The following is a 25,763-nucleotide window of genomic DNA, read 5'->3' as shown; positions in this document are numbered from 1 at the left end:
AGTTTCTTATTTGATGTAACGAGCTGACCTTGCGCAGGAGGGGTGGTGGTGGTGGTGGTGATGGTGGTGGGGGGGTCAGACAGCGATGGAGGCAGGGAGGAGAGAGAGAGAGAGAGAGAGACGCACGCAGGGAGGGGGTGGGTTATTCTGAGCTCAGGGTTGAGGATTAGGCGGAGAGCAGTCCCAGTGCGATGACAGCATCCAGCATATAGCCAAACCCCCGCACACACCACCACCACCACCACCATCATCATCATCATCATCTGGCCCGGCGAGGACGCCGCGGATATTTTTTTTTTTTGAGAAACAAACATCGTCTCTCCTCAAATTCTCCGCATCACCAATCTTGTTGGGGGAGAGCCCCCTCAGACTCCCGGACCGTCTGCCTCCTCCTCAGACCACGAGGTGAGTTCTGTCGTTATTTCCCGGTGTTATTGTCTGATGAAGGAGCGCCCGGCTGGATATACGGAGGCACCTTGAGTCCAGTCCATTTGCACAGATATTTAATCTCAACGATATGAATAATTTAACTAGTAGTCATTTTCACAATCGCCTGCGGGCTACACCCGGGTCTCTGTTTGAGGCAGGCGTTGGAGAGATTTAAATCCGATTAAGATTATAATGGAAGCAACAAAAGACTGACCTTTTTTTTTTTTTTTTTTTTTTTTTTTTCCCCCTCTTTGTTTAGCGCCCTGGTTTGAGTGGCATGGCTGCGGCCACTGATCAAAATCAGTGTTTGGGCAGCGTAATGGGAAATATTGATTATGTTGGGGGCATTTATATAGCATTTTTGAGAATAGACACGGTCGATGCGGTCAGTTCACAAACCCAGTTTACTGGGTTATAGCTGTAAAACAGAAACACAGTCAATGGGCTTTTCAACCGAGCAGTGGCCATTCTTGAACTAGGCTATACAATTATCCATATTCACAAACACATGTCTTATTCCGCGGTATTGGAGATCCTTGCTGTCGTATGCGCAGTGAAATCGCCGTCCTTTGGCTACAGATTGGAAATGCATGGACTAAACCCTGACGGGTCGGGGGATGCCAGGAGTCTGGGTAGTAAAGCACGCACATTATGAATGGGCGTAGGCGATGTGCAGCTCGCCACTCTGGGACAGTCGTCTCTTCCTTTTTTTTTTCTTCCCCCCCTATGCTCCTATCTTTTGACCAGCAGCTAACCTCTTTCCCTGCGCTCTTCCGTGCCGTGCCAAGCATGACAAGCGCAACACAACTAGACCGGAACAATGCGTTTTGCTGTTCTGGGGCCTTCATTTAATGCATGACATGATTCAATATGACCGCAGATAGCGGTTCAGACATGTGTGTTACACTGCAGCCTTCTCTGTGCATGGACACATCACTCTGCTTATTTTTTTAATAGCATCACATGCTGCTGTTTGTGGTCCACATGACATTTTTTGATGCTGTGATTTGTGCTGCTGTGGGTTGCTCAGTGTTTTGCTTTCGCTCTGGTGATAGTGTGTGTGCACGCCGCCCGAGCTCTGCCATCGCTGCAGGCATTGTTCTATGACTCAGGGTTGTATGCTACAACATGTGATGGGAATTGGTGCTCGGAGGTCACTCTGCCAGAGGAGAAATACAACGGGCAGAACTTGCACATCAGGAAAGAGTGGATGCCTGGCTGCATTAGCCTCCATCTACTCTGCTGACTGCTCCTCTGTCCCACTTACTGCAGCCAGCCATCCTCTGCCTCTTCTCTTCATCTTCAGTCTTTGCTCTGTGTCTCCAGGGCAGACTGGTGCTTGCTGCTCTATCCCGTTACCCTGACCAATAGATCATTAGATCAGTCGATAATCAAACCTGTTCCAAAATTCATATTCAGTTCTGGTTATTGTTTTTGCCACTGGAGGTTGTTGATTGATCAAATCAATTCTCTTAATTAATGGGTCAGAGGTTACATCAATGATAGTTGGATTTACCAGCAGTTGCGGTTGGTATATTGTACATCTATACCAGTATTACTCCTGCAGAGGGAGAAGGAGACATGACCTCATTGCTGTGACAGCTCCATGGTGATGGCACAATTGACTGGCAGTGGTGCCACAATGTAGGCCAACTCTATTTATGAGTATATTGCAAAAACATTAAGAGAACGAAGAGCAATCGCCTAATTACATCATAAATCCTAAGTAAATCATCCGCTCCCTATAACCAGACTGCCTCCTCTCCTGTTTTTGACTGTGATAGGAAATATTAAAGTCTTGCTGCATCTATAGAAGTATTATTCCACAGCCTGGATGACTATTGTAGCTCCTGGCTGACTGACTGCCCTCATATTACTTCTACCAAAAGATAAGGCGACTATTGTGCAGTGTTTGAGTGATCACTGACTTGAAGGAAATTGCCTCAGACAGCAAAATGTGTGACAGACTTTCCAGACTTGAAACATCTATCATCCTCCAACATTCAAAGGCCTTCCTCAGACATCAAGATCTTCCTCTGTCTCTCCGTCTGTCTGTGTGTCTCCCTCCGGAACCATCAGAACCGTTGACAGAGATCTGTAACACAATGCAGCGCACTATTAAAAGACCCATTATTTAATCGTGCGCGGGGGAAAACAAGCCTTGCCAGGTCACTGATGAAAGGGGGAAATGAAATGAGCAGCACACGGTGAGCCCTGTCTTCATAATGCTAATGGAATGAGCTGACAGGCTGAATGAAGAACAGAAGATGTGATTATGTCTGGGATACAACTAACAGGGAAATAACCAGCAAAACACAACAAACAGCGGCGGAAATCAACAGACTTTAACAAGCCACCAAGCTCTTTGTTGGCTTGCGCAGTGATTTATTTATTTTTTGGATAGATTTAAGTAACTAGAATGGACCAAAGCAACATACCAGGCCATATAAATCCCATCTCCCATCCGTGTACACAAACAACAAGAAAACAACACCAAAAAGCAAATAATTATACAATAACCAGACATTCAAACAGCTCTGTGAGCTGCACATACAGCTACACAGTGATGCCTTGAGATAAATGGAGCATTCTTACATGGCTATGCTTACATGCTGCTGTTTATCAGGTATACTGTGTACCATGTACAACTTCTTAATTTATTGGGTTAGCATGCTAACATTTGCTAATTTGTACTAAACATAGAGGAAAGTGTTTATTTGGCGATGGTTAAAATGTAAAGGTCCCATATATTCTTTGGGAATCGTGAATGTCTGTACAAAATTCCGTGCCAACACAGCTATAATGCATGTTAAGATATTTTACTGGATAATTGAACTTTGACCTCATGGTGGCACTAAAGAGAAGAGTCAGATTCGTCCTCTGGAGACCACAAACATCTGTCCCAAGTTTCGTGGCAATCAGGTTGCTGAGATATTTCAGACTGGACCAAAGCCTTGATTGACAGGCCGTTACAACCACAGAGCAAACTAGCATTTTTTCCAGCATTTGTAAATGTTTCTCAAATTTCAGATGCAATCAAGCATAATACTGAGATATTTTACTTACTCTACAACTCATTCAATGCATTGTTTAATTACCTAAATGTAACTTAACTGATGAGGACTGAACACTAAATAAAAAGCAGAAAAATCTTCAGTTTCTCTACCCTGACCAACTCTGGGGTATTTATTGTCTGCTCTACTCATTGTTCCTCACATTTACAACTTTGCATTCATGAAATCTGAAGCAATTCAGCTGCCTCACAAAAACTTAAATCCCCCACATCTAAAGTCATCCACGTATTCACACACATACACAAGTATTTTCTGCCGTGCGTGCTGCCGTTGGACTGAATGTTCTCTGAAGTAGGTGTCCAACTTTATTGGCAGCGACTGTGAGCCCCCAATGAAATGTGGAGTCGCTGAACCAACCCCTGCTGCTGCTACCCTGCGCCTCATGTGGTGCAGCTGTATCCGGTGTGTTGTATTCGGCGTGTGTGTGTGTGTGTGTGTGTGTGTGTGTGTGTGTGTGTGTGTGTGTGTGAGATTGGAAAGGAGATGTCAATAACAGCTCCACTTGCTTATCATATCCAGGCCTATGAGTATGTAACTGCTTTAATAGAGAGCTGAGTTCTGTCTTCATTTAGCAGTGTGGATGACAGAGCAACAATAATTTAATTATTCCCCTTAGTTATATAATTTAGCAGGTTGTGCTATTTAACAGGACAGCAGCTGTATCTGGGCATTTTTTTCTCCCACTTCAAGCCCTAATGCGACTTTTCCTCGTCCCTGTCCAGGTTGGTGTGACCTGCTCCGGTCCGGTCTTTAGCCCAGCGGTGCTAATTGGGCCAAAAGCAGTTTTCACTTCAGCTGGCTGCATAGGAAGTGCCCGTTCAGTACCACCTCTCAACCCCCTGAGGAGAGAGCGAAGTAGTTCTACGAACTGCCTCTTTGCTCATACCAGGACTGAATAACTGACTGTTTTTTCAGAAGACAGAGAGACATTGTGTGGAAAAATGAGCAGAGTGAGAGGGGGAGATTGTCTCGGAGACACAGACATCGACAGACTTCATTACCTAACGACACTTGTGTTCTACATTCTCCATGTGAAGCAAAGATCTGTGTAGTGGTGAGAAGGTGAAGGGAGGGACACCGAGTGAGAGGCCAGGCGAGCTACAAGGCTTGCTGATGAGCTGTCTGTGTGGTGAGCTGGGGGACTTCAGGACATGACAGTGGAGGACAGCACTAACGATTCGCTATTGATTTAGAAACAGATTAGGAGCAGATTCATCACCAGCTTTCAGGCTTTACTGCGTCAGGTTTGGAACTGGGATCAAACGAAAATGCCCGTCACGTCACGAGAAAGCGGCAACAATCTCTTCATTTAATGCAAGCAATGAGGAGGATGGTAACAATGCTACAGGTCTACTTTCTTTTGTTTAACAACTGTCCTTCTATCAATGTCTGCTGCCTGGCTTTGTTTGCTGTCAGATGGTGGAGAAATTCTGCACTGATCACCTTTTCCTCCCTGGTGAATGAACCCCTTAACCTCTCACTGTAGAAACTTTTGTTCAGTCTTTTCTTCTCCTGCAGCTTTACTCTCTCATTTCTTTGCTGCTGCCCTCTTCACCCTTTTTGAAATTCTCCCCCCTTTTCTTCCCCCCTTCAATATCCTGTTCTTTCTCTCTTCTTTGCCTTGACCAAGTCTCTGTTTGGTATTCCTTCCCCTTTTCTCAGCCCCTTAGGATCCCCCCCCCCCCCCCCAACCTCAACCCCTTGCAACCCCCATACGTCTTTTCCTGTGCACCCCCCCCCCCTCCCCTTCTGCTCTTCTTGCCTGGGTTGGCAAAGTGGCAGAAGGAGGCGGTTGGAGGCTGAGCTAGCTGCATTAGCTCCATGCATTATTCATGTACCCTGCAGTCTGTGTGGGTCTAGGTTATATGCTGGCTTTTCAGTGGGACACATGGGCCTCGTGAAAGAGCTCTGTGTGTGGGTCACAGGGCCTGATGGAAGAGCCACACTGATGAGACTATCAGTTCCTTGATTTCTGCTCCCTCTTGTAAATGAAAGTCCCCGGAAAGCGAGAGTTTACTTCACAGATCAACATTCAAGTACAAAATCAGGCGGTTTCCTTAGACGAGATCAAGAATGTTTATTCAGTGTCTTTGCTAATTCAGCAGCCAGGCTTTTCACAACAAAGCATTCCCCAAGTGTGTTTTTCTCCCCAAACCCAAGGCTGGCTAAGGTTTCAGCCATATCTGCCCTGATGTTCAAATGAAAGACTTGTCCTCTTTTACTATTGGCCAAGATCTCTGTTTGCCTGGCAGCTTTTCTCTCCCCACGACATCAGGATTCACAGGCTGTCCTTTCTGCTTTTAGAGTGCACCCAGTAAGAACTGTTAACTGAACTGGGCTGTATGAAATTTTAATTTAGACAACCAGACAGAGATGGAGTGCCTTGTCTCCACATCTCCATGTGCTTTTGAGGTCAAGGAGGCGTAGCGAGAGACTGGGCGAGAGGGAGGGAGAGAAAGCGAGAGAGCCTCTGGGACCGGAGGAGGGGCCTCTTGGAAAACCACCACCACATAGCTGGTTTTGGACTCACATCTGCTTTACTTGACATACTTGCGTTTTCACACTGAAAATATCAACAACTGGACTGTCGTTCTGTTAGTTAATAGGTTAAAAGTTCAAGTCAGATGCAGCTTATTCAGACCTAGTAATTGGTAGTTTCATGCTTCATTCTAATTATAAACTCGTCATGGGGATATGCACCCGGTTTATAGTCTTTGACAGGTCTCCCTGACAACGTTGTTCTGCTCTGCACAGGTGGCCGCACCAGATTGGGATTGGCCCAGATGATCACAGGGACCCCTCTCCACCTATTTTCAGCCTATCTTGGAGGGTTTACAGAGCTGATGTCTCAGAGGACGAGGGGGTACGTGTGTTCTGGAGTCCTGAAGAGACAAGCCACATCACGGTGAGTCACGCTCTCAGTCTTTGGTTCAAATGTGGAACATTGTGCTGCTTGCTTAAAATATCCGGACATGATGTGAGCCACTAAAATTGTGGATGAGATCTGAGTTCCCTGTGGACAGAAGACAAGTCAAAACCGTTCTCCAGAAGCAATTCACCTGTATTACATTATCTCTAAGTACAATTTTCAATTGTTAAAAAAAATCAGTATGTGTTCGCTCTTACACCTGCTTAACTCCCTGCTTTAGTTACGTTGCAGATGTGGGCTGTTGTTGTTGAGAGAGAAGATGGTAAACCCCTTGCTCAAGCCCTTATGCTGTGCATGTATATAAAAAATTGCTGGCTGCTGCTGCCCACAGAGACTGACATTGGAGATGACTATCTGACTCTGCAAGGGCAGTGAAGGTGGGAGGGACAGAGAGAGAAAATGAAAGACAGAAACAAGGAAGAGGAAGAATGACAGCAAAAACTGCCATCTGACTCAGCATTGATTGCTGCACTTGAGCACAACACACACACACACACACACACACACACACACACACACATATATATGCACATTCATACACTTGCAAGCAAGCTGCACATTCACGACAACAGAATAACACAGGTAAGTTTGTATTATCAGTACAAATATGCTTTATGTTATAAATTAAGCAGATTGGCATGTCGGTTTGTGTTTCTCTTGATAATCGAATGTGGCGTATGTGTCAATAATCACGCTCGTTTCTTGATGTGCGGCGTTCAGCTACCTTAATCTCACTCAGTGATCCTCATCTGCATCAATCTGCCTCAACCTGGATAAGTGGGAGGTGCTAAGGTGACACCCTCACCAGTGCAGGCCTCTAATCCTCTTAAAGGACAGACCTACACTGCATGGTTGGCTATCAGTGAGGGAGGCTTGTCAACGCTTGCCGACAACCAGCGAACACTACAGCAGAGATGACCTGAAACTGCACCGTTTGAGCTACTGATTAGTTAGTTACTCTTAAAGAAAGACCAATTATTTTGTATTCTGTTTTGTGAATGCAACTATAGTCACAGCAGTACTCCTTAACAGCATCTATTGATTGCGATGCGGTGTGCATTGTTTCTACATAACTCACAACTTAAAGTACAGTAAGGTAATTGCTCTGTAAAAACATTTTAAGGCATGTTTGAAAATGCTATGCACGAGTGTGGCAGTAGGCCAGAAAACTGTTTTCTTTCTTTTAAGATGTTCACAAAAGTCTTGGCTTGCAGAGGTTTGCTGCACATTTCAGGGATCTGATCAAACCAAGCTCCTGGCTCCGGGGCCAAAGTATGGGTTTCAAAAGCACATTCATCATCATTAGCTGTATTGATCAGGTCTGGGTCGCTACTCTTCCTATCTCTGCCAAAGTTTGCCTCCCTTTTCTCTCCCTCATGGGTGTCGAGCAGCCGTGAGCAGCAGATGAAGTATATCATGAGACGCCAGAAAAACAACATTTACTGAAAACAAAACACAACAGAACTTACTTCATCCTGATGTCACAAACCAACAATACAGCTACTTCTTTTAATCAAAATCACACGTGATTCTGCAGCTCTGGAAGTTTTGCAGTCACATGTCTAACACAAAAGGAACAGGGACGTGTTTATTATAACATTACTTGCAGACTATATTTTGTTTATTATAACATCACTTGCAGACTATATTTTCAGTATTGAGTCTGTCAAGAGGCTCCACAAGCTGTGCTGCAGTGTATTGATTGGCTGACAGAAACAAAACACAGTTGATGGGAGTCGTAAGTCTTGAGATTTGGTCTGGATTCAATGCTGACCAGCTTTGCCTCCCTGGGGTGGTTCAGTTGAGCCCTCCATCCTTCATCATGTCCCCACCACTCCCCTGTTTAAAGGCCAAGCTAAGCAGAAAATGCAGGACTGCAGAGTTGTTGTGAACATGCAGATTGTGGCAAATTTATGTTGAAGTCTTTGTGAATCCTTTTATTGTGTGATGGTGCAGTTGTTGTTGTTGTTGAAAATCAGGTCATTTAGGCATGTGTTGTTGCTCATGCTGACTTAAACTCCGCCCCTTTCTCTCCCAGCCTTTCTTGCTTTCTGTTCACATTATTCATTGTATTCAAGGCCGGCTACATGCGCTGCATTTCAAATCAGAGCAGACTGGATGCAAATTTAGCTGAAGCACAATTCTGGCACGGATTATACAGCCCAAAAAGACAGAACTAAACTAAGCAGTTTCTAATTCATTTTATCCCTCCAAATCCTTTCATCTTCTCCCCATGTTTCCTTTTCTTTCTGCGTTTAAGTTTCTTTGCAGTAATGTCTGTAAACTCATATCCTTCTCTTTTTCTCTGTCATTTTAGATAAATGGAGGAGAAGGAGCGATGTAGGAGCAGGTCTCCAGCTCGGAGGGCCAGTCGGGTGCAGCAGGTGGTGGGAACAATAATACGACGCACCCGAGAGTCACTTAGCAGGTACAGAGTGAACAAGAGTCAGAGCTGAGGGCAAAGATCCTCTTCAAAGTTCATGAAATGTCTGTAAATATTCCATGTAATAGTGTCCCAATCTGTCTGTAAATGGACATTAATATGTCTACATGGGTGACTGCAGGTGATTGAAGTGTCTATATGTTCAGTGTGTACATTTTGATGACACACCAGAAGACAATTGTAGCAACACACAAAAAACAGGAGCAGAAAATGTCCGCTCCACAAAAAAACAACTGCGTCAACAACAAATAAAATAACTTCTATATTTCAAATGGACCATTTTTGGAAAGAGAAAGGAGAAGGCTTCTCCTAGGCCCGTTGCCAGACTCTGCAGTGGTAAAGAAATATGGAAAGTGCAGGTGTAGGTGGGATTATTTTGTCCACCATACTGAGGGTATGTACTGTTAAATAAAAGTGACGATAAAAAGAGAAAAAAAATCTCATAAAAACTGAAGGAGAAAGTCTTAACCTGGTATAAACACACACAGCAGATCTCCTTCCCCACACCCACACATTGAAACACATAGTTGAGTTCATATTCAAACCCTGACTGTCCCTCTCTCGCGCACAAACACACCCCACAGTGAACCACAAATATGCTCTCAAGAACCCTTCATCCCCTTGTTGTCTGCTAAGTGGTTTCTCATTCTCAGTGAAGGAGGCGTTGTAGAGGAGGCCCAGTAAACTTCCTCTGAGTCATTCCTGGGAAAGGTCACAGTGTGTTACAACCAGCTGACCAGGACAGCAGGCCTCGAGGAGACGATGTCTCTGCTAGATTTAAATGCAGATTCAGAATATTCCCAGGGTGCATTTGGGCTGATTATGTATGGCAATTTATATGAGTGTAACTTTCACTGTTAATGTTATGTTGGCAACCAATCAAACACAAACTTGTATCTTATTAGAAATGAAAAATCAATAACATAATTGTTTAAGTCATATTTCCAGTGCCTCAAATGTGACTATATGCTGTTTATTTTGTTTTACGTATAAACTGAATACCCTCCGAGACAAATCAAGCAAATTGAGGATGTCACCTTACATTCTGGGAATTTGTGATGGTCAATTTTCAAAAAATGTTGACATTTCATGGGCCAAACTATTAACCAGTTGCCTGAAAAAAATAATTGGTCTAGTAATCTGTAATATAAGTAATTGTTTATTACATTCCTAAACTACTTACCTTGTGACTTGAATGAAAATGATTGTTGTTTTGCAACCCTAAAAGATTTTTATAGCAATACAACCTTCACTACTTTTTAATAATCAATCATTTCCTAATAAACAAAGACGTTTTTTGGTAAAAGAAAAAAGAGAACTGTCTCCCCTTTGATCCAACTAAATATATCTTTTGATGGTTATTGTAGTCTCCAGTCACATATCCTGTCACCATGTTTGACCTCCTCAGAGAGCGGTTGCTAGGTGATGGGAGGTCGCAGCGCTCCAACAGTCTGTCCAATCAGAACTTCCAGGCCAAGCTGACACTGCAAATCACCAGGGACCCGGTCCTGGACAGCAGCACTGGACATGGCTTCATCCTCACCACAAATGCACCCCTGCTGGTCAGGGACGTCGTCACAGGTACATGGGGTGTGTGGTGGCTCCGTGTTGTGTTTGTGTGAGTGAAACATGTTTGTACACGTTGTTTTCCTGCTACGTTAACAAATGGCCACCTGCTTTATGTAACACTGCATCGCCTGCATTAAGTCAGATTTATACTCTCTCTCTCTCTCTCTCTCTCTCTCTTTCTCTCTCTCTCTCTCACACACTCACACACACATACACGCACCTACACACACACTGACTCTCTCCTGGCATTCAAACTGCTAGGCATCGTGCCAGAGAAGCCACAGAAACAACAGAACCACCTGCTCATCCTTTCTAAATTCAATCACTTTTCATTTAGGAAACTGGGGGGACATTGAGAGAGGGGGAGAGAGAGAGAGATGCTGATCCATTACTTTTATGTCTATCTTGTAAAATAAGCTGATAAATGTCCTGAGGAGGGTCCCACCCTGCCACCATAGCTGTAATTGCTATCTGCTGCCAAAATAAGAGAGGGAAGTGATGACAGAAGACAAGATTTAATAGAGAGAGAAGATGCCAGCAGGAAGACCCAGTGGGGAACAGAGAGCAACCAAAGTGTAAATATGGCCAAAGAGAGCGAAAATAATGTGTGAAAGTGTGCAGAGTGCAGGGAGGGGGGAGAGATGGGTGACGCCTTTGGGGGTGGGAGGAGTCAGAGAGGGCCTGCTGGTGAGGAGGTGAATGTTAGAGAAAAGCGGTGGATGAGAAAGAAGAATAGAAAAAGACAGGAGGAAGGGACAGGACTTGATAAACCAACACAAAGATCAGGTTATTGACAGAGTTGTCAAGAAAACTTGACAGCAGGAGGTGTAAAAGCTTGTAAAGCAGTGTAGCATGCCATCAATGGGTCAAAAATCAGGGACAGACAGGGCTTTGCCAGTCAGACTGGGGGTGTGTGAAAATATGTGTGCACGTGTTTATGCACACATACACTTAGTATGTTTGTGTGCGTGTGTGTCCGAGTAAACTGAAACGGCTGTGCCACAGTCGTGCTCTCTTGCCTGAAGACAAATGAGTATAAATAACGAGAGAAAGCAGAGCGGAGCCGAGCTGGAAGAGACCCAGAATAACTGTAACCCCTCACATCCTGGAGAGCTCGGCTGAACACTGTTGAGTCAGCCATGTTGAATAAGCATGTGTGTCAGCTGTGTGTGTGTGTGTGTGTGTGTGTGTGTGTGTGTGTGTGTGTGTGTGTGTGTGTGTGCATCTCCCTTTGTCCCCACGTGTGCAGCTGAGTTTTTGTTTTATGCAAGCGCTTACCCTTTTCATTGTGTGTGTGTATGTGTGTGTGCAGGGAGTCCTGCAGATGGGATACTATTCCCTGGGGACCAGGTGCTGCAGATTAATGATATAGTGCTGGAGGATTTGAGTGCAGAACAGGTGGAAAACATCTTAAGGTGAGAAGAACTGCAGAGATAATTCTATCTACAATTGTTCTATCTATAACAATGCTAATATCTATCTATCTATCTATCTATCTATCTATCTATCTATCTATCTATCTATCTATCTATCTATCTATCTATCTATCTATCTATCTATCTATCTATCTATCTATCTATCTATCTTAAATAGCCTTATGGGACTGTAAGAAACCAGCTGAGGTACTGGGACCAGTGCTTCTGTCACATACTGTCATAGTTGTTTTCTGGACTGCATTTCTGAGTTTGTGTTTGTGTGTTTGTGTGTTTGTGTGTGTGTGTGTGTGTGTGTGTGTGTGTGTGTGTGTGTGTGTGTGTGTGTGTGTGTGTGTGTGTGTGTGTGTGTGAAAGGCTTAGCAATTTCGGGCCAAAAGTCAGAGGAGAAAGTGCTTACTTGACAGCTGGGCAGAAAGATAATGATCTCTCTTGTGTGCATGTGTGCATCTCTTTGCAAGTTTGAAAGTCTTATTTTCTTCCTCTCCACTCAGGGACTTGGAAGATTGTATCAATGTGACCATCCTGCGGCACATGACAGTGAGTACAAAGAAGACATGGATGACCTGCGCTCAACACGGACACACGCATTCTCATTTACACAGTCATTACTCCATCGTTCATTTAAACATAAGATGTCTGTGTTTCCAAGCATGTGACTGTAAGCTTGCATCTCCTGACAGGATAAACTGCCTTCACATCACTTCACATTGCATTGTGATGCGCAAATGTAAAAGTGTGTTTGTGTGTGTGTGTGTGTGTGTGTGTGTGTGTGTGTGTGTGTGTGTGTGTGTGTGTGTGTGTGTGTGTGTGTGTGTGTGGACTCTCTCAGTGAAGCTGAGAGGTGTGTACCTTCTCACTGCTTCAGTCTCAAAGTTTGTTGGTCTCAGGATTAATTGTTTCATTGCACTGTTTTGCAAGTGCGTCTTTGTTCATGGCTGAGCCCCGACACAGTAATGACGCTGATGTGTGTCTGTGTGTTGCAGAATCCCAAGTCATCCATTATGTCAGCAGAGAAGAGAGCTCGTCTGAGGAATAATCCAGTTAAAGTGCGCTTTGCAGAGGAGGTGGTGGTCAATGGGCACACTCAGGTGGGAAAATCTTATGTGATACAGAAGGAAGGCTGATGTAAGCCACTGATGAATGACTCTCATTTCTGGATCTTTCACAGCTCTGAATATTTTCTTTCTGGTCTTATCTTCCAATTTGTCAGGCAACTTTTTCCTATTTTATCCTTTTTCATTTGATATCGATCCTGTCGAACCACATCTCTCACTTCTCCTCACCAGGGAAACTCTCTTCTCTTCCTGCCCAATGTCCTAAAAGTCTACCTAGAGAATGGACAGACCAAGGCCTTCAAGTTTGACAATTCCACCACTGTCAAGGTATGTATGAAACAGGATGTACAGGGCAGTCAGAAAGATTTAAAGAGTATTCAGAGCTCTTGTATGAGGTGGACACTCAGTGACTTGATGGAGAGATCATATAAAGGTCATAGCAGCCACAGTACTTGTTCACCTTTGATGAATCTTGAATGGAAGCTGGATAATTGAAGCATGCATATTTTAACTCATCAGCTCAAGACGTGGCTGCATCATTCATGTGCGGTTAGCATGTTTGTCAATACCAATGTGCTTTATGAAAGCCAATGAGAAGAAACCTGTTGCAAGTTATTGTTCACCACACCCCCTCGTGTGTATATCAAGCTGAATGTACACATTTCAACAATAGCCTCAAAAAAAAAAATCACATAGCAAAAATGAAGTAGCATTTATTGATAGATCGATAGATAGTTAGATGATTATCTAACTGTTCATATTATTGTCTTCAAAAGATTCAATGTGAAGCCCCCTCAGTTTCTCACAAGCGTTACAGGACCAAACACAAGTGGATGTAGTTGTGTAAGGCTTCTTGGGACCAAGTGGGTGTATTCTCTAATGAAGCACGCCACAAGTTATGGTGTGATTGCCCCCAAAGGTGTCAGAGTGTGGGTAGGCTGTAGCTGTAGCTGTTGTAGCTCTGAAATAACACAGAAATAATTATATTTTGTCGTGTGGAGGAGGAAGCTATTAAGTATCTAAAAGCAAGAAGAACAGTGAAAAGTGATTCAGAGTCGCGTTACAGTGAGAATAACATGTTTGTTAAGAAGGCAAAGCTGGATTTTGTCAGTAACTCTCTAGTTTTTCTGACAGAAAGAGCTCTGTGTATAATCATCATAATGAGACAGCAAACTCTTTAAGATAGACAATTGGGTCAGAAACTCACCACGAGATGGTCAGTGTCTGTTGTTGTCTGTATGCACACATTATTATTGGTAGAATAGATTTTGTATTTGAATATCAGTTTGTACCCTCAGCCGAAGGGAAGCTGAGAGGGGGAGATTCAGATTTGTCTCTCTGCCATCAGCAGACTGCGATGAAACATGTTTGTCTAAGGGGTGTGAACTGTTGTTTTTTCATCATTCCAGGACATTGTTCTGACTCTGAAGGATAAACTGTCCATCCGGGCCATTGAGTACTTTGCCCTGGTGCTAGAGCAACAGTACAGCATCACCAAACTCCTGCTACTGCATGAAGACGAGCTCGTACAGAAGGTGAGGGAGACAATGGATCAACCTACACACAAACATACAGGAGCTGTGGGTGGCTGTTTATAATGGGTGTAATTTACTTTAACGTAACTTCAAACTACATCAATTACGCTGGACCCACTAATAAGACGGAACACCCCAGCTAAGATTGGATGATAACTATTTATACCTCTGTCTTTTGTCTTCACCAGGTGGTGCAGAAAAAAGACTCCCATGATTACAGGTGTCTGTTCAGGGTTTGTTTCATCCCCAGAGACCCCATGGACCTGCTGCAGGATGACCCTTCTTCTTTTGAGTACCTCTTTTCACAGGTCAGAGAAGCTAATTCTCTTATCGACAGTATATTTGACTCATTCTGTGTCCATATTAGAGACTTCGGCTTTGACTTTCACAGTCAGACACTGGCCCCTGTCTCCCATGTGGAAATTAAACCCAGATATACATACAGAAAATAAAACTTTGTTCCCACATGCTAAAGTTGTAGTCGTATTTCCAATGTTTAATAGATATTGATCTGGTACTTTGCTGGAGAGTGCTCAAACCTGCTTCAAAAAACATTACAAAAACAGGACTACAATCAAAGTTGAGAAGATGTTGGAAATCAACATGCAGCTGATTCTCATTTATTTCTAATATTAGTTCAAAACTGTTCTAATCTCATATGATTGTCTTCTGTTCCTCCTTATATCACCTCGGTAATATCTTGTGGTCGTTTTAGTCAACACTAAACTCGGCTATCTCCTGCACATACCAGCCAAACACTTGCTTTGATGAAGCTCAGCTTTGGTCTGTGTTGAGACTGAGACTGTATGAAAAGACTCAAAGCCACACGTTGTCTTTGCATGCTTTTGTTGCTCAGTACTAGGAGCGCCACTTACGTCATGTTGATTTATTGTTTGAAAATGGGTCTTTATTTCCTGCTGTGTTTGTTTTTTTTCTGGCAGTTTGGGGTTCCCAGTGTTAGTGCTGACGAGTTGTGTATTTTGCAACGCTTGACATAAAGCATATGCTGGCAGATTAGACAAGTAAACATAAATATGGTGCTTTTGAGTTTACTGTGATGTGTAGTTGTAATGTCTGCATGCACGACACTATGATTGTTTGTTTGCAGAGTGTTGGAGACGTCCTACAGGAACGTTTTGCAGTAGAGATGAAGTGTAACACTGCACTCCGCCTGGCTGCCCTGCACATGCACGAGAGACTGGATAGTTGTGGACAGACCAGGACCTCTATCAAGAGTATTACGTGAGTCATATGTGTGTGTTTTAAAGTCACAGTTATAAGGCACGCCTGACTGCTGCACTCCTCAGTGTAGGTTTTGTGTAATATTGTTGATCTGGGAGTTTGAGATTGTTCTGCTGCTGCAATTCTTGTGATTTGTCCGGGATGAGGCTGCTCGCTAAACACCTAATCTATTAATGTAATTGGAAATGTTTTGTGTGTGTGCACAGTAGTGCGCATTTGCCATATTACCTGTGTGTGGAGTCCCCCAAAATAAATAATCACAGACCCATTTTACAAAAGGACCACCTCCCTAATGCACTAACGCATTAACCTGCTTATATACGTCAGTGCAGTCATGAATACTTTTATGCCCTGTAGATGTAAGCCCCTCACGTCATACTGATGATGGTCAGTTCTGTTTCGTTTTGAATTAGTTTTCAGGAAACTAAATCAGGTGCATAGTGTGGGACAGTTGTCTGACACACCGGTTGTAAAATGTAGCTATAAACCTGTGATTGGTTGACTTTTTTAGCCGACAAACTCCTCCCCTTTTGATATTTGTGTGTTTCCATTTTCAAAATTCCCATTACAAAGGGAAATAACAACAACAACCTTCAAGTTGGCAGCCTCCGCGCTGAAAATGGCAAGTTTTGATGAAGATTTTATTCATGCAATAAAGGAGGCCTGTTTGGATCTTTCCTGGCTTCACTATGTTGCAAGGGCACGATCACTGCATCCTTGGCTCAGCACTGCCTGAGATGATTGTGATTGGTTTGAAGAAACACAAATAACCCTGAGCATTTTTTTCCCCCTTTACCACAATGATATATGGGTGCAGCCAGACTGTGTTAGCACAGCACAGGGAAAGTTAAGTCTGGCTATGTGAGACCAGAGGCTCTGTAGTTCGGTTTTAGCAGCCACTGAAGTAACAGTGTGCTCTTATCTTTGCTTGGTTTTCATTCCTCTTTGTGTGTGTGTGGCTTTAACAGAAAGGAGTTTGGCCTGGACAGCTTCATCTCTCCCACGCTGCTGAGCAACATGAGGGAGAAAGACCTGAGGAAAGCCATCAGCTACCACCTCAAAAAGATCCAGTCCCTGCTAGAGCCACGCCAGAAGGTAGACGCGGACTCATGCATGGAAGGCTGCACTGAGAGGCGTAAAGACCCAGATAGTTTAGTAGTGGCCAAGGGCTACTTTATAGCTGACAGCTAATCTGCCTGAGGTTTAAAGTGGTATATGGGATGACAGCAGGATGGAAGAGAGATAGATGTTGGGTAGGAGGGTATTTAAAACGGGGATAGTCGGTCCGAGTCTTGGGTAATTTTTCTAATAAAATTGGTGGAGCATATTTTCCTAACACTTTGGTTTTCTTCTCTTAATAATAATAATAATAATAATAATAATAATAAAATGTATTGGTATAGCACCTTTCATACAAGACATGCAGCTCAAAGTGCTTCACAGCAAGAGAATTACATGCAGTGTTCCACATAAAAACAGACACAAAGGAACATTTAAAACTATATAGAAAAAAAACGAGCTAAAACAGATAAAATGCGTAAGAAACAGATAAAATGGATAAATTAAATACAAGTAGACTTGATTTGGTTCTTTCTCTAGGATTAAATTTATGATATGAAGTAGCGGTATCGTGCACTTTTCTAGAACTTTACTTCACACTGTCTATAATATTACCCAGTAACACACTAGAGATTAAATCTCCTTTTCTGCTGAGGTTTTAGTAAATTCTTTAAGGTAGACTCTTCAGTGTACCTCCAGGTTTCTGCTAAACCTAGGTTAAAAACTCACACGGGTCCAACCCGTTCATACACTACTAAAATTCCCTTTTCACTTACATATCAGTCTTTTTAAGTTTTATCAAAATATATGGTTCAAATATAAAATGAGCAAAATGCATTTCAAAGGTGCGGTAGTTCAAGTGCATGGCAGGTGCAAGAGAGCTTCAAGAGTTGCTAGTTAAAGGCTAAAGTAAAGAGATATGTTTTGAGCTTTCTTTTAAAAGTATTAACTGAGCTAGCTTCCCTGATATCGACAGCTAGTTTGTTCCACAGCTTTGGAGCGTAGCTGACAAAAGCTGAATCCCCAATTTTCTTTCGGCTATTGCTGGGAACCTCCAATAAACCAGCAGCAGATGATCTCAGTGTTCTTGAAGGCACATAGTTAACCAGCGAGTTAGCGATGTAAGTCAGTCCGAGCCCATTAAGAGCTTTGAATGTGAGGAGGAGGAGGACCTTAAAGTAAATCCTGTGTCTTATAGGCAGCCAGTGCAGAGCAGCCAGAACTGGACTGCTGTGTTCTCTTCTCTTGGTTCTGGTTAATACTCGAGCTGCAGAGTTTTGGATGAGCTGAAGTCTCTCTGTTGTTTTCTTTGTTAGGCCAATAAAAAGTGCATTACAGTAGTCCAGTCGGCTAGAAATGAAGGCGTGAATCAACTTTTCGGCATCTGTCTGATTTATAAATGGGCGCACCTTGGCTATGTTTCTAAGGTGGAAAAAAATAAGTTTTCGTCACCTTATTAATGTGTGCTTTGAAACTTAGATCTGAGTTCAAGATTACACAAAGACTTGTTACCTCTCACTGTAACTCCTCTCTCTTCTTCCATGACCACTGTGGTGTTGCAGGTCATTTCTGCCAATCAGGCTCGGCTGGCCTACCTCACTCAACTGGGAGAACTCATTTCATATGGGGGACGGTCCTACACAGCCACAATGATGGTGAGGGTTAAGTGCCTTGTGTAGTGTGGTGGGTCCATTTTCTAAAACATACATATATATTATTGTGTTGCATTTTTTTTCCTTCACCTTCACTCAGCTTCAGGACAGAGAAGTGTTGGTAAGCTTGCTGGTAGGAGCCAAGTATGGGATGAGTCAGGTCATCAACCACAAGCTCAACCTGATCTCTACACTGGTGGAGTTCAGCAGCATCAGCCGAGTGGAGTTGCTCACAGAGTCGGACAAAGTCAGCCTACTGCGCATCTCACTGCATGACATGAAGGTATGATAGACACGCGATGCACATACGTGTTCATGGAGATACTAGGCTTTATTATTCATAATGATGTAAACACTGATACAGATACGAAAAAATGTATATTCACTCACCACACTGTATTCGTGCCAAAGCCCATGCTAGAGTAAATATAGGTCAAGCATTCTTCCTCCAATAGACATACAACATGCAGCCTAAGGGAGTGTGTGGTTGCTACATAATGCTCATTCCCTGACTCAAAGATGACTATCTCTCCCTCTTTCTCCCACCCCATTGCCTTTTCCCCCCCTTACCCTTTGGCTTAACCACTACTGCTTTACCTTATCTTCTGCAATGCCCTCCCTCTCTCAGCCATTTGCCTTACTGATGGACTCTCTGGCAGCCAAAGACTTAGGGTGCCTGCTGGGAGGCTACTGCAAACTCCTTGTGGATCCAAGTGTTAATGTCTTCCGTCTGGGGCGCCCAAAAGTGAGGGTGCACCGGATACCTGCTGAAGAAGGTGTGTGTGGAAGGTTCGCCGTAATAGAAGGCGTGTGCTATGAATCCCTATCAAGTGAGCAAAAAACTGTTTCACTTAAAACAATCACTTTCTGGCTTTGGCCTTTTGATAGACATTTTTCACATCACATGTTGATGTATGTCACCAGCCAGTACTGGTACGGATAAAAAAAAAAAAAAGATTGTCATATTATACAATCATCATTAAACATTATTAAGTTCTAGCAATACACTAATTCATTCTTGTAATGCTTGTCTGGTGTTTGTGTATTTTCCTGGTCTGTTTAGGTTATGTGTCTCGCTGCTGCAGTGACTCAGATGACTCAACAGATGAGGATGATCCAATGGATTCTCAGAATTACAAACGCCAGGACCCAGCAAGTCAGGACTGGGAAGAAAGGAGGAGAGAGGAGGAAGAAAAGAGGAGAGAGGAAGAGGAAAAAGAGAGAGAGGAGCACAAAGGCAAACAGGAAGTGAAGATAATAGTGACAACAGAAAGTAAGGAAAATGAGAGTGAAGAAGAAGGCGGAGCAACAGGAAGTGTTCTGCGTAAATTCAGCGTTATGGATGAAGAGATGAACCTGGAGACCACCTGGTACCACACTGACCCACGGGTCACCAGCAGCTTCTCCAGCTTGTCCAGTGGTTCCTTGAGCGCTGCCCTCGAGGAGAGCAGTGCTGGAGCCAAAGCCCCATCTCGCCTGGATGTTCTTCGTGGACCACGCACAGGCGAGGATCTTCCAAGCTTGGACGTTCACCACCCCTACCTCCTGGAGCCAAAACGTCACCAGGGGCCCCTGCGACCCACCAATCTCAATTACCGTGGCAATGATAACTCTTGCCTTTGTTTTTCTGAGCTTTCCAAGGCAAATTTTCTACCCAGCCCGCCTGAGGCTACTAGTGATGATGACGATGACGATGATGAAGAGGAGGAAGAGCAGGGAGTCGAGAAACTTAGACGCATTTCTAAGATCCCTAGTTCAAGGGATTTGAGATTGATTGACAGCACACCCTTTGACAGATCACCTGTTAAAAGAAAGAAAAAAGTCCCTCCCAAAGTCCCAGTAAGGACAAGTTCAATTCCCAGAAACAAAGCGGGACAGTCTGAGTACCGCCTGTCTAAGGACGAAGAGGCTCTATTTCTGACGCCTTCACCCAACCTCAAACCTTCTCTTTTGGTCAGAGAGAATGCCTCAGAGTCTGAGGATGAGTTTTTTGATGCACAGGAGAGATTTACCCCACCATGTCCTGACCTATCAGGTTTGTTTACAGCATGTTTGACTTTGCAGCTGATCAAAACAGTTTCTACTTTTTCATGAAGGTTCATTGTCTAAGATGGAATATTTGTTTGATAAGTAATGGCAACATGTGACAACATTGAGACATTAATGTAATTAAAAGACGTGGGTTGGAGTGTGTGATGATTTGTATTAGTCCATTGATCCCTGTCTCCTCAATCTCTGACAGATGCTGAGCTGGCTGACCGACGAAATGCTAATCGTTTGAGTGGAACCTGGAATGGTCTTCCAGCTGCCCCAGGAAAAGAACCGTCATCCCCCCTTGCCAATAAAGCCCAATTCTGTAAAATCAAGAAAGAAGCAGACATGCTTAAAGGCACCTCAAATCAACTCATCAGCCAACAACCAAGTCCTCCAAAGCCATCTCAAAAACCTGAAGTTAAGGTCAAACCACCTCTGGCACCTAAGCCCCAACTGCCTCCTAAACCTCAGATCATTCCTCCCAAGTCACCCCAGCATGGGAGAACATACGCCCAATGCAACGGGGATGCCTCCGGACGTTTGTCCTCTGAACTCCTGGAAATGGAGCCAGACACCATGGAGTTCAAATCTGTCACATCAGGTGGATTGCCTCTGTCATCATCTCTGATCACAGCAGTGCGATGTAGCAAATTGCAACAGCCGAGCACAACAGTACAAGCTGCCCGCAGCCCAAAACAGAATAAAGATCTGGTGTGTGAGAATGGAGTGTACGTTGTTTCCAAAGACAAAGCATACATGCCTGATGAAAAGGAAACGCTGAAAGACAAAAAGCCACCAAACCTACCCTCGATCCCTCGCTCCAATTCAGGTACAAAGCTAGCTGTCCCCCCTCCAGTGGCTCCCAAACCCACTTCTCCCACCAATCTCCACCCCTTATCACTACCTGCTAGCTCTCCTGTCTCCCCTACTGATCCAAGCAAAGGGATCTTTAAGGATAGTGTCACTCCTCCAAATGGAATCCACCCTTGGAGCAGCCGCAATGGCAGCATCCAGTCAGGACCGAGGAGAGTCTCTCTGAGCCATGAGAGCCTGTCACCCAAAAATTCAGATGCACCGCTCACTCTTACTACCTCCCTCACCTCAGCCAGCTCTAAAGGTGTTGGGGGCCTAGAAAGCAGAGAACCTGGGAGATCTGGTTCGGGATCTGACCTGAGAAACAGCTCCTCCAGCCTGGGAGGCAGACTACCAGCCTCTGCCTTGAGAGGGAAGATCCAGGCTCTGCCTTGGTACATGACCCGATCCCAGGAGATTCTAGGAACTCTTGACTATCCCTCTACTAGCTCCATCAATGGAGACACATCTGGATTTGGCTCTGGTTTGTCTGTAGCCAGTGGTTTATCGGACTTAAACAAAACCCCTGTCAAGGAGAAAGAGATCGTGATCTCAAAATCGGGAAGTAAAGGGAATATTTTAGAGGATGGAGCTGAGGTTGTGATAGCAACCATCAAAGAGGCCCAGGAAGTTACCTCACTCATGAAAAAGGCCAGTGGTATAAATGGCTCACACCCTAATCTGAGTTTCAGGGAAAATAGTGCAGTCAGTGGCAGCGTCTCATCAGAGCAGCCTCAGTCACGGCCTCTTTTAGCAGTGGGGCTGGGAGGTGTGTCTAGCATGCAAATTGAAGGTGACTCACCAACATCCTCAATAGCGGACACTACCCCTCCACAGCAACAGCGGGAGGCTTGTGGCTGTCGTACTGTTTACGCCAATTGTTTCAGCGGAGACACGGAGGATGGTGTTAGCTTTGACGAGGAGCTCACCGTCTATGAGTTTTCCCGCCGAATACGCCCGAAGCCTGCCCGACCCCCACCTGTCCCTTCTCCAACTACACCCGCTCCAAAACCCAATATTCTGTCACTGCTGAGGGACAACCCGCGCCCATTATCTACTTTCTCCACTGCATCTTCTGAACTCAGTCCTCTAGTTTCACGTCCAGTTTCACCCACAACCTCACTTGGTGGTCCTCTTTGTTCCCTTACCAATAAGAACTATGGTGGGCTCAAGGGAGGTTTTGCTTCTCTACGTCAAGATATAGATCAGCTTCTGCTGGTCTTAGAGCAGGAAGCACTTGAGCAACCACAACAAACATACCATGATTCAAAACAGGGCAGTACAGGCACAAAAGTAGGTCCTGACCTAAATCACAATGGAACTGAAGACAGTAACACCCCAGCAACAAACCTAAATTGTACTGGGACAAGCCCTGCTGCAATGACAGAGGCTGAGAAGAGTCTTCTCCAGGCAGAAGCTCGACGATTGGCATCTGGGTGTCAGCGGGCCACACGTGTTGGCTGGGCACCTGATGAAGCCCTACGCTCTTTATCCAACAGCTTCAGTGCCCTGGTTCAGCTGGCAGCAGCCTGCCTGCGAACAAACCCCTGCCCTGGTTGTGAAATCTGCCACGACGCGAGTCTGGTCCACAGAGATCAGGACGACGACGGCCAGGACGCCATGGACAAGTTAAAGGAGATAGTTGGTCTGTATCGGGAATTTGTTGGGGCTGTTGAGACAGCTGGAACTGGTGGAGGGAGTAAGAGTGTTGGCCTCACTGGGACGGGTCAGGGAGAGGGTGACGGGGTGAGGCTACTAGCCAAACGCTGCACTGTGCTCATCTCGTCTGTTTTCGCACTCACGCAGCTCTTCCGGACACGCGCACTAGACCCCTCGGACACGCCTGGCCAAGTACCGCTGAACTTTTGACCTGTGAACTTTTTACCCACTGACTCCAGAGGTGAGACAAGAGGAAACAGCACAGAGCTATCTGGTGTGTAACTCCTGTGTTCTTGTACAGTAAGTGCCATGCACACCACAGCACACACATACCCACAGTACACATGCCCACGTGGAAACACATACACCAAGCATAACCCTAAACGAAGAGATGAAATGTCATTGCTCGGTCTATCCATGGACGCATAAGGACTATGCATTTGTACATATGAATTTTATAATTCTCTTATTTTATGATACAATATGTGTATGTATGTAAGGATGGATTACCCATGAACGTATTTATGTATTTATTTTTACAATATTTGCACCATGATCTGTGATGTGCAGGTCTCTGGTGAGAAAAAAAAACAACAAAAAAAACTATGGATGTCACTGGAATTTCAAATTTTTCCTTCTCTTTGAGACAGTATTATGTTATTTTTTGCTGCTTTAAAAATTTCTCCACTCCACAAGGTGTAATCTGTAAATTGTCATTTTTCAAGTTTATTATTACAGTACGTTTACTGACAAAATACAGAAAATATACTTTATCACACTTGCGAAATATAATAATTAACTGATTTGTTTTATATGTGCAGGGTTTGCACCTTTTTAAGGATTTAGTTTTTCAACCTTACAGTCACATATAAATGGGATACAAAACTATACCATTACACAGCAGGGAGAGCACTTTCGACTGTTACAGATTGCACCTTTTTATGAGACACATACCCTTGTGTAAAGTGTTTTTCTACCCTTTCCCTGTCCAAACTAACTCTGAGTGAATGCTTCTTGGAAATCCTCCCATTACCCAAATGTATGCAGTATTATAACATTAAACTAGTTTTCATCCAAAGGACACGACATATATATTTTCTGGGAATGTGTGGGTGGGGCCCAGGCAACAGGGGACCTTATTTATGTAGTTAAAAAAGTTTTTTTTGACTTGGCACAAGGGTGACTGTTAAACTCTGTCCAGATGTAGCAAAGATCCAAAGTCTTAAAACACTTGAGCCACAACCGTTCCCTGCTATGGTTTCCTCTTTGGACGCACCACTTTATTAATAACATACTGACTGACAGATGGACTGGCTGCTGGGGTCAGAACTGTAGATATACATTTATATCTCCGTGTCCTATTCTGCCCCTACTTTAGTTTATGGCTATGCAAACATAAACTCTTCAACCCCCACATACTGTATCTTTGTTTTTTGTGCTAACATTAAAAACAACAATAGCTGCGTTATGTTTGTTTGAATATAATGAGTGCTCGCTTTGTTTGGAATGTTGGTTTCTGTCTTGTTTCGGAAAAAACTTTCTGCGTTATGGATCGCAACGTTTTGCAAAGTTGCATGGCATTAGCATATGTGGATATAAAGACTCCTGTCTATACTGATATCTGTGAATTGTCAGTAAAAAGGATTACTTTGCTCGATCAGTTTGCGGATGTACAGTGTTCACCAATCAGCTCGTCCATATCACGCAATGCCAGCTCACTTGATGAGCCAGCCGCTTTGAAGGATTTGCTTGAGCCACCTACAACAACAGGAAGGTAATTAGGTCGAATCAGTCAGCAGTTGCTTATACAAATATGATAAGGGGATTAGCTGAACTTAAGACCACTCAAGTGGTTAAAGACAGCTGGTGAGTAGATAGGTAGTATATTTAATCTTCCAAACCTATGACTAAGACATTTTGTCGAGGTGGCTATGTTTAAAAAGTAAGAAGGCAACTCTCTTGGGTGAGACCTAATAGCTTCTAGTTGACATGGAGGTTAATGTCTGGTAGCAGTGGCCGTCATAGCACTAACATCAAGACATTGTTTCATGTTTCAGGAGTGTCTTCTGTTGTTCATCAAGCAGGCCCAAACACTAAAGAGTGCCTGTGTCACCGACTTCTTTCTGTATGGTAACATTGTATTGAGCAGCATTTCATTTTTCAGAGAACATTGCGTTTCAATTTAAGCAGTCACTTTTCCGTACCCACGTACAATGAAGTCAATGTACCAAGAAATGTATTGTTTGGGAATAAATGACACACTGACCTTAATAGTGCTGTTTGTCTGTGTGTTTGGGGATGTGCCTGCTTCAATTTTGTGTAATTCGATGTACCAACATTCAATTTATTTGAGCTCCATCTTGAAATACTGTTATTTATGAGCTCCTGACATTAAATGTAGAGCTACCATTCTGTCCTAACAATAAGAACCTCCGTTGTCTAAATAGTTTTGCTGTTCGGAACATCTCTAAACCGCTAATGCATTTAGATGAGGATTACTGTGGGATTACTTCCCCAATGTTGAGTTACTACACTTCCACGAAGGCAGTTTTGATCTATGCAGGCTGGGACCTCCTTTCTTCCCCCCACCCCTTTTTGCTTTCTCATTTGGTGCTTGTAATGTCTCTAAAATATTTATAGAGAGCCAGCTACGCCGAGTTAGAGCAACACTTCCACTGCTATTATTAAAACCGACTCTTAAATAATGAATCTGAATGTAAAAAAAAACAAGATTTCATCAAAGATGATAGTCAGGAGGACACTTGTTATAGTGCAAAAGAAATTGAGAGAGAGTT

The 25,763-nt window shown here is 43.8% G+C and overlaps 1 protein-coding gene across 2 annotated transcripts; it reads left to right on the top strand.

Annotated features, from left to right (window-relative positions):
• Nucleotides 1–155: 155 nt before the first annotated feature.
• frmpd1b (FERM and PDZ domain containing 1b) lies at nucleotides 156–25,239 on the top strand. 2 transcript variants are annotated; one of them, XM_069171155.1, is made up of 17 exons: nucleotides 156–405; nucleotides 6,258–6,408; nucleotides 8,750–8,860; nucleotides 10,284–10,456; nucleotides 11,757–11,859; nucleotides 12,372–12,417; nucleotides 12,864–12,968; nucleotides 13,167–13,262; nucleotides 14,345–14,470; nucleotides 14,659–14,778; nucleotides 15,579–15,712; nucleotides 16,681–16,807; nucleotides 18,334–18,426; nucleotides 18,524–18,706; nucleotides 19,052–19,199; nucleotides 19,487–20,458; nucleotides 20,666–25,239. In XM_069171155.1, the coding sequence occupies exons 3-17, from the start codon at nucleotides 8,754–8,756 to the stop codon at nucleotides 23,176–23,178; spliced, it is 5,046 nt and encodes a 1,681-aa protein (XP_069027256.1). In that variant the 5' UTR covers nucleotides 156–405; nucleotides 6,258–6,408; nucleotides 8,750–8,753; the 3' UTR covers nucleotides 23,179–25,239. The 2 variants fall into 2 exon arrangements, with proteins under 2 accessions (XP_069027256.1, XP_069027255.1); XM_069171154.1 differs by having other exon boundaries at nucleotides 19,052–19,253.
• Nucleotides 25,240–25,763: the final 524 nt, after the last annotated feature.

Source organism: Embiotoca jacksoni, unplaced genomic scaffold (genome assembly GCF_022577435.1).
Source record: "Embiotoca jacksoni isolate LCO1_2020_lvr unplaced genomic scaffold, fEmbJac1.0.p SCAF_5, whole genome shotgun sequence".
Taxonomy (NCBI): Eukaryota; Metazoa; Chordata; class Actinopteri; family Embiotocidae; genus Embiotoca; species Embiotoca jacksoni.
This window is presented reverse-complemented; position numbering and strand designations above follow the sequence as displayed.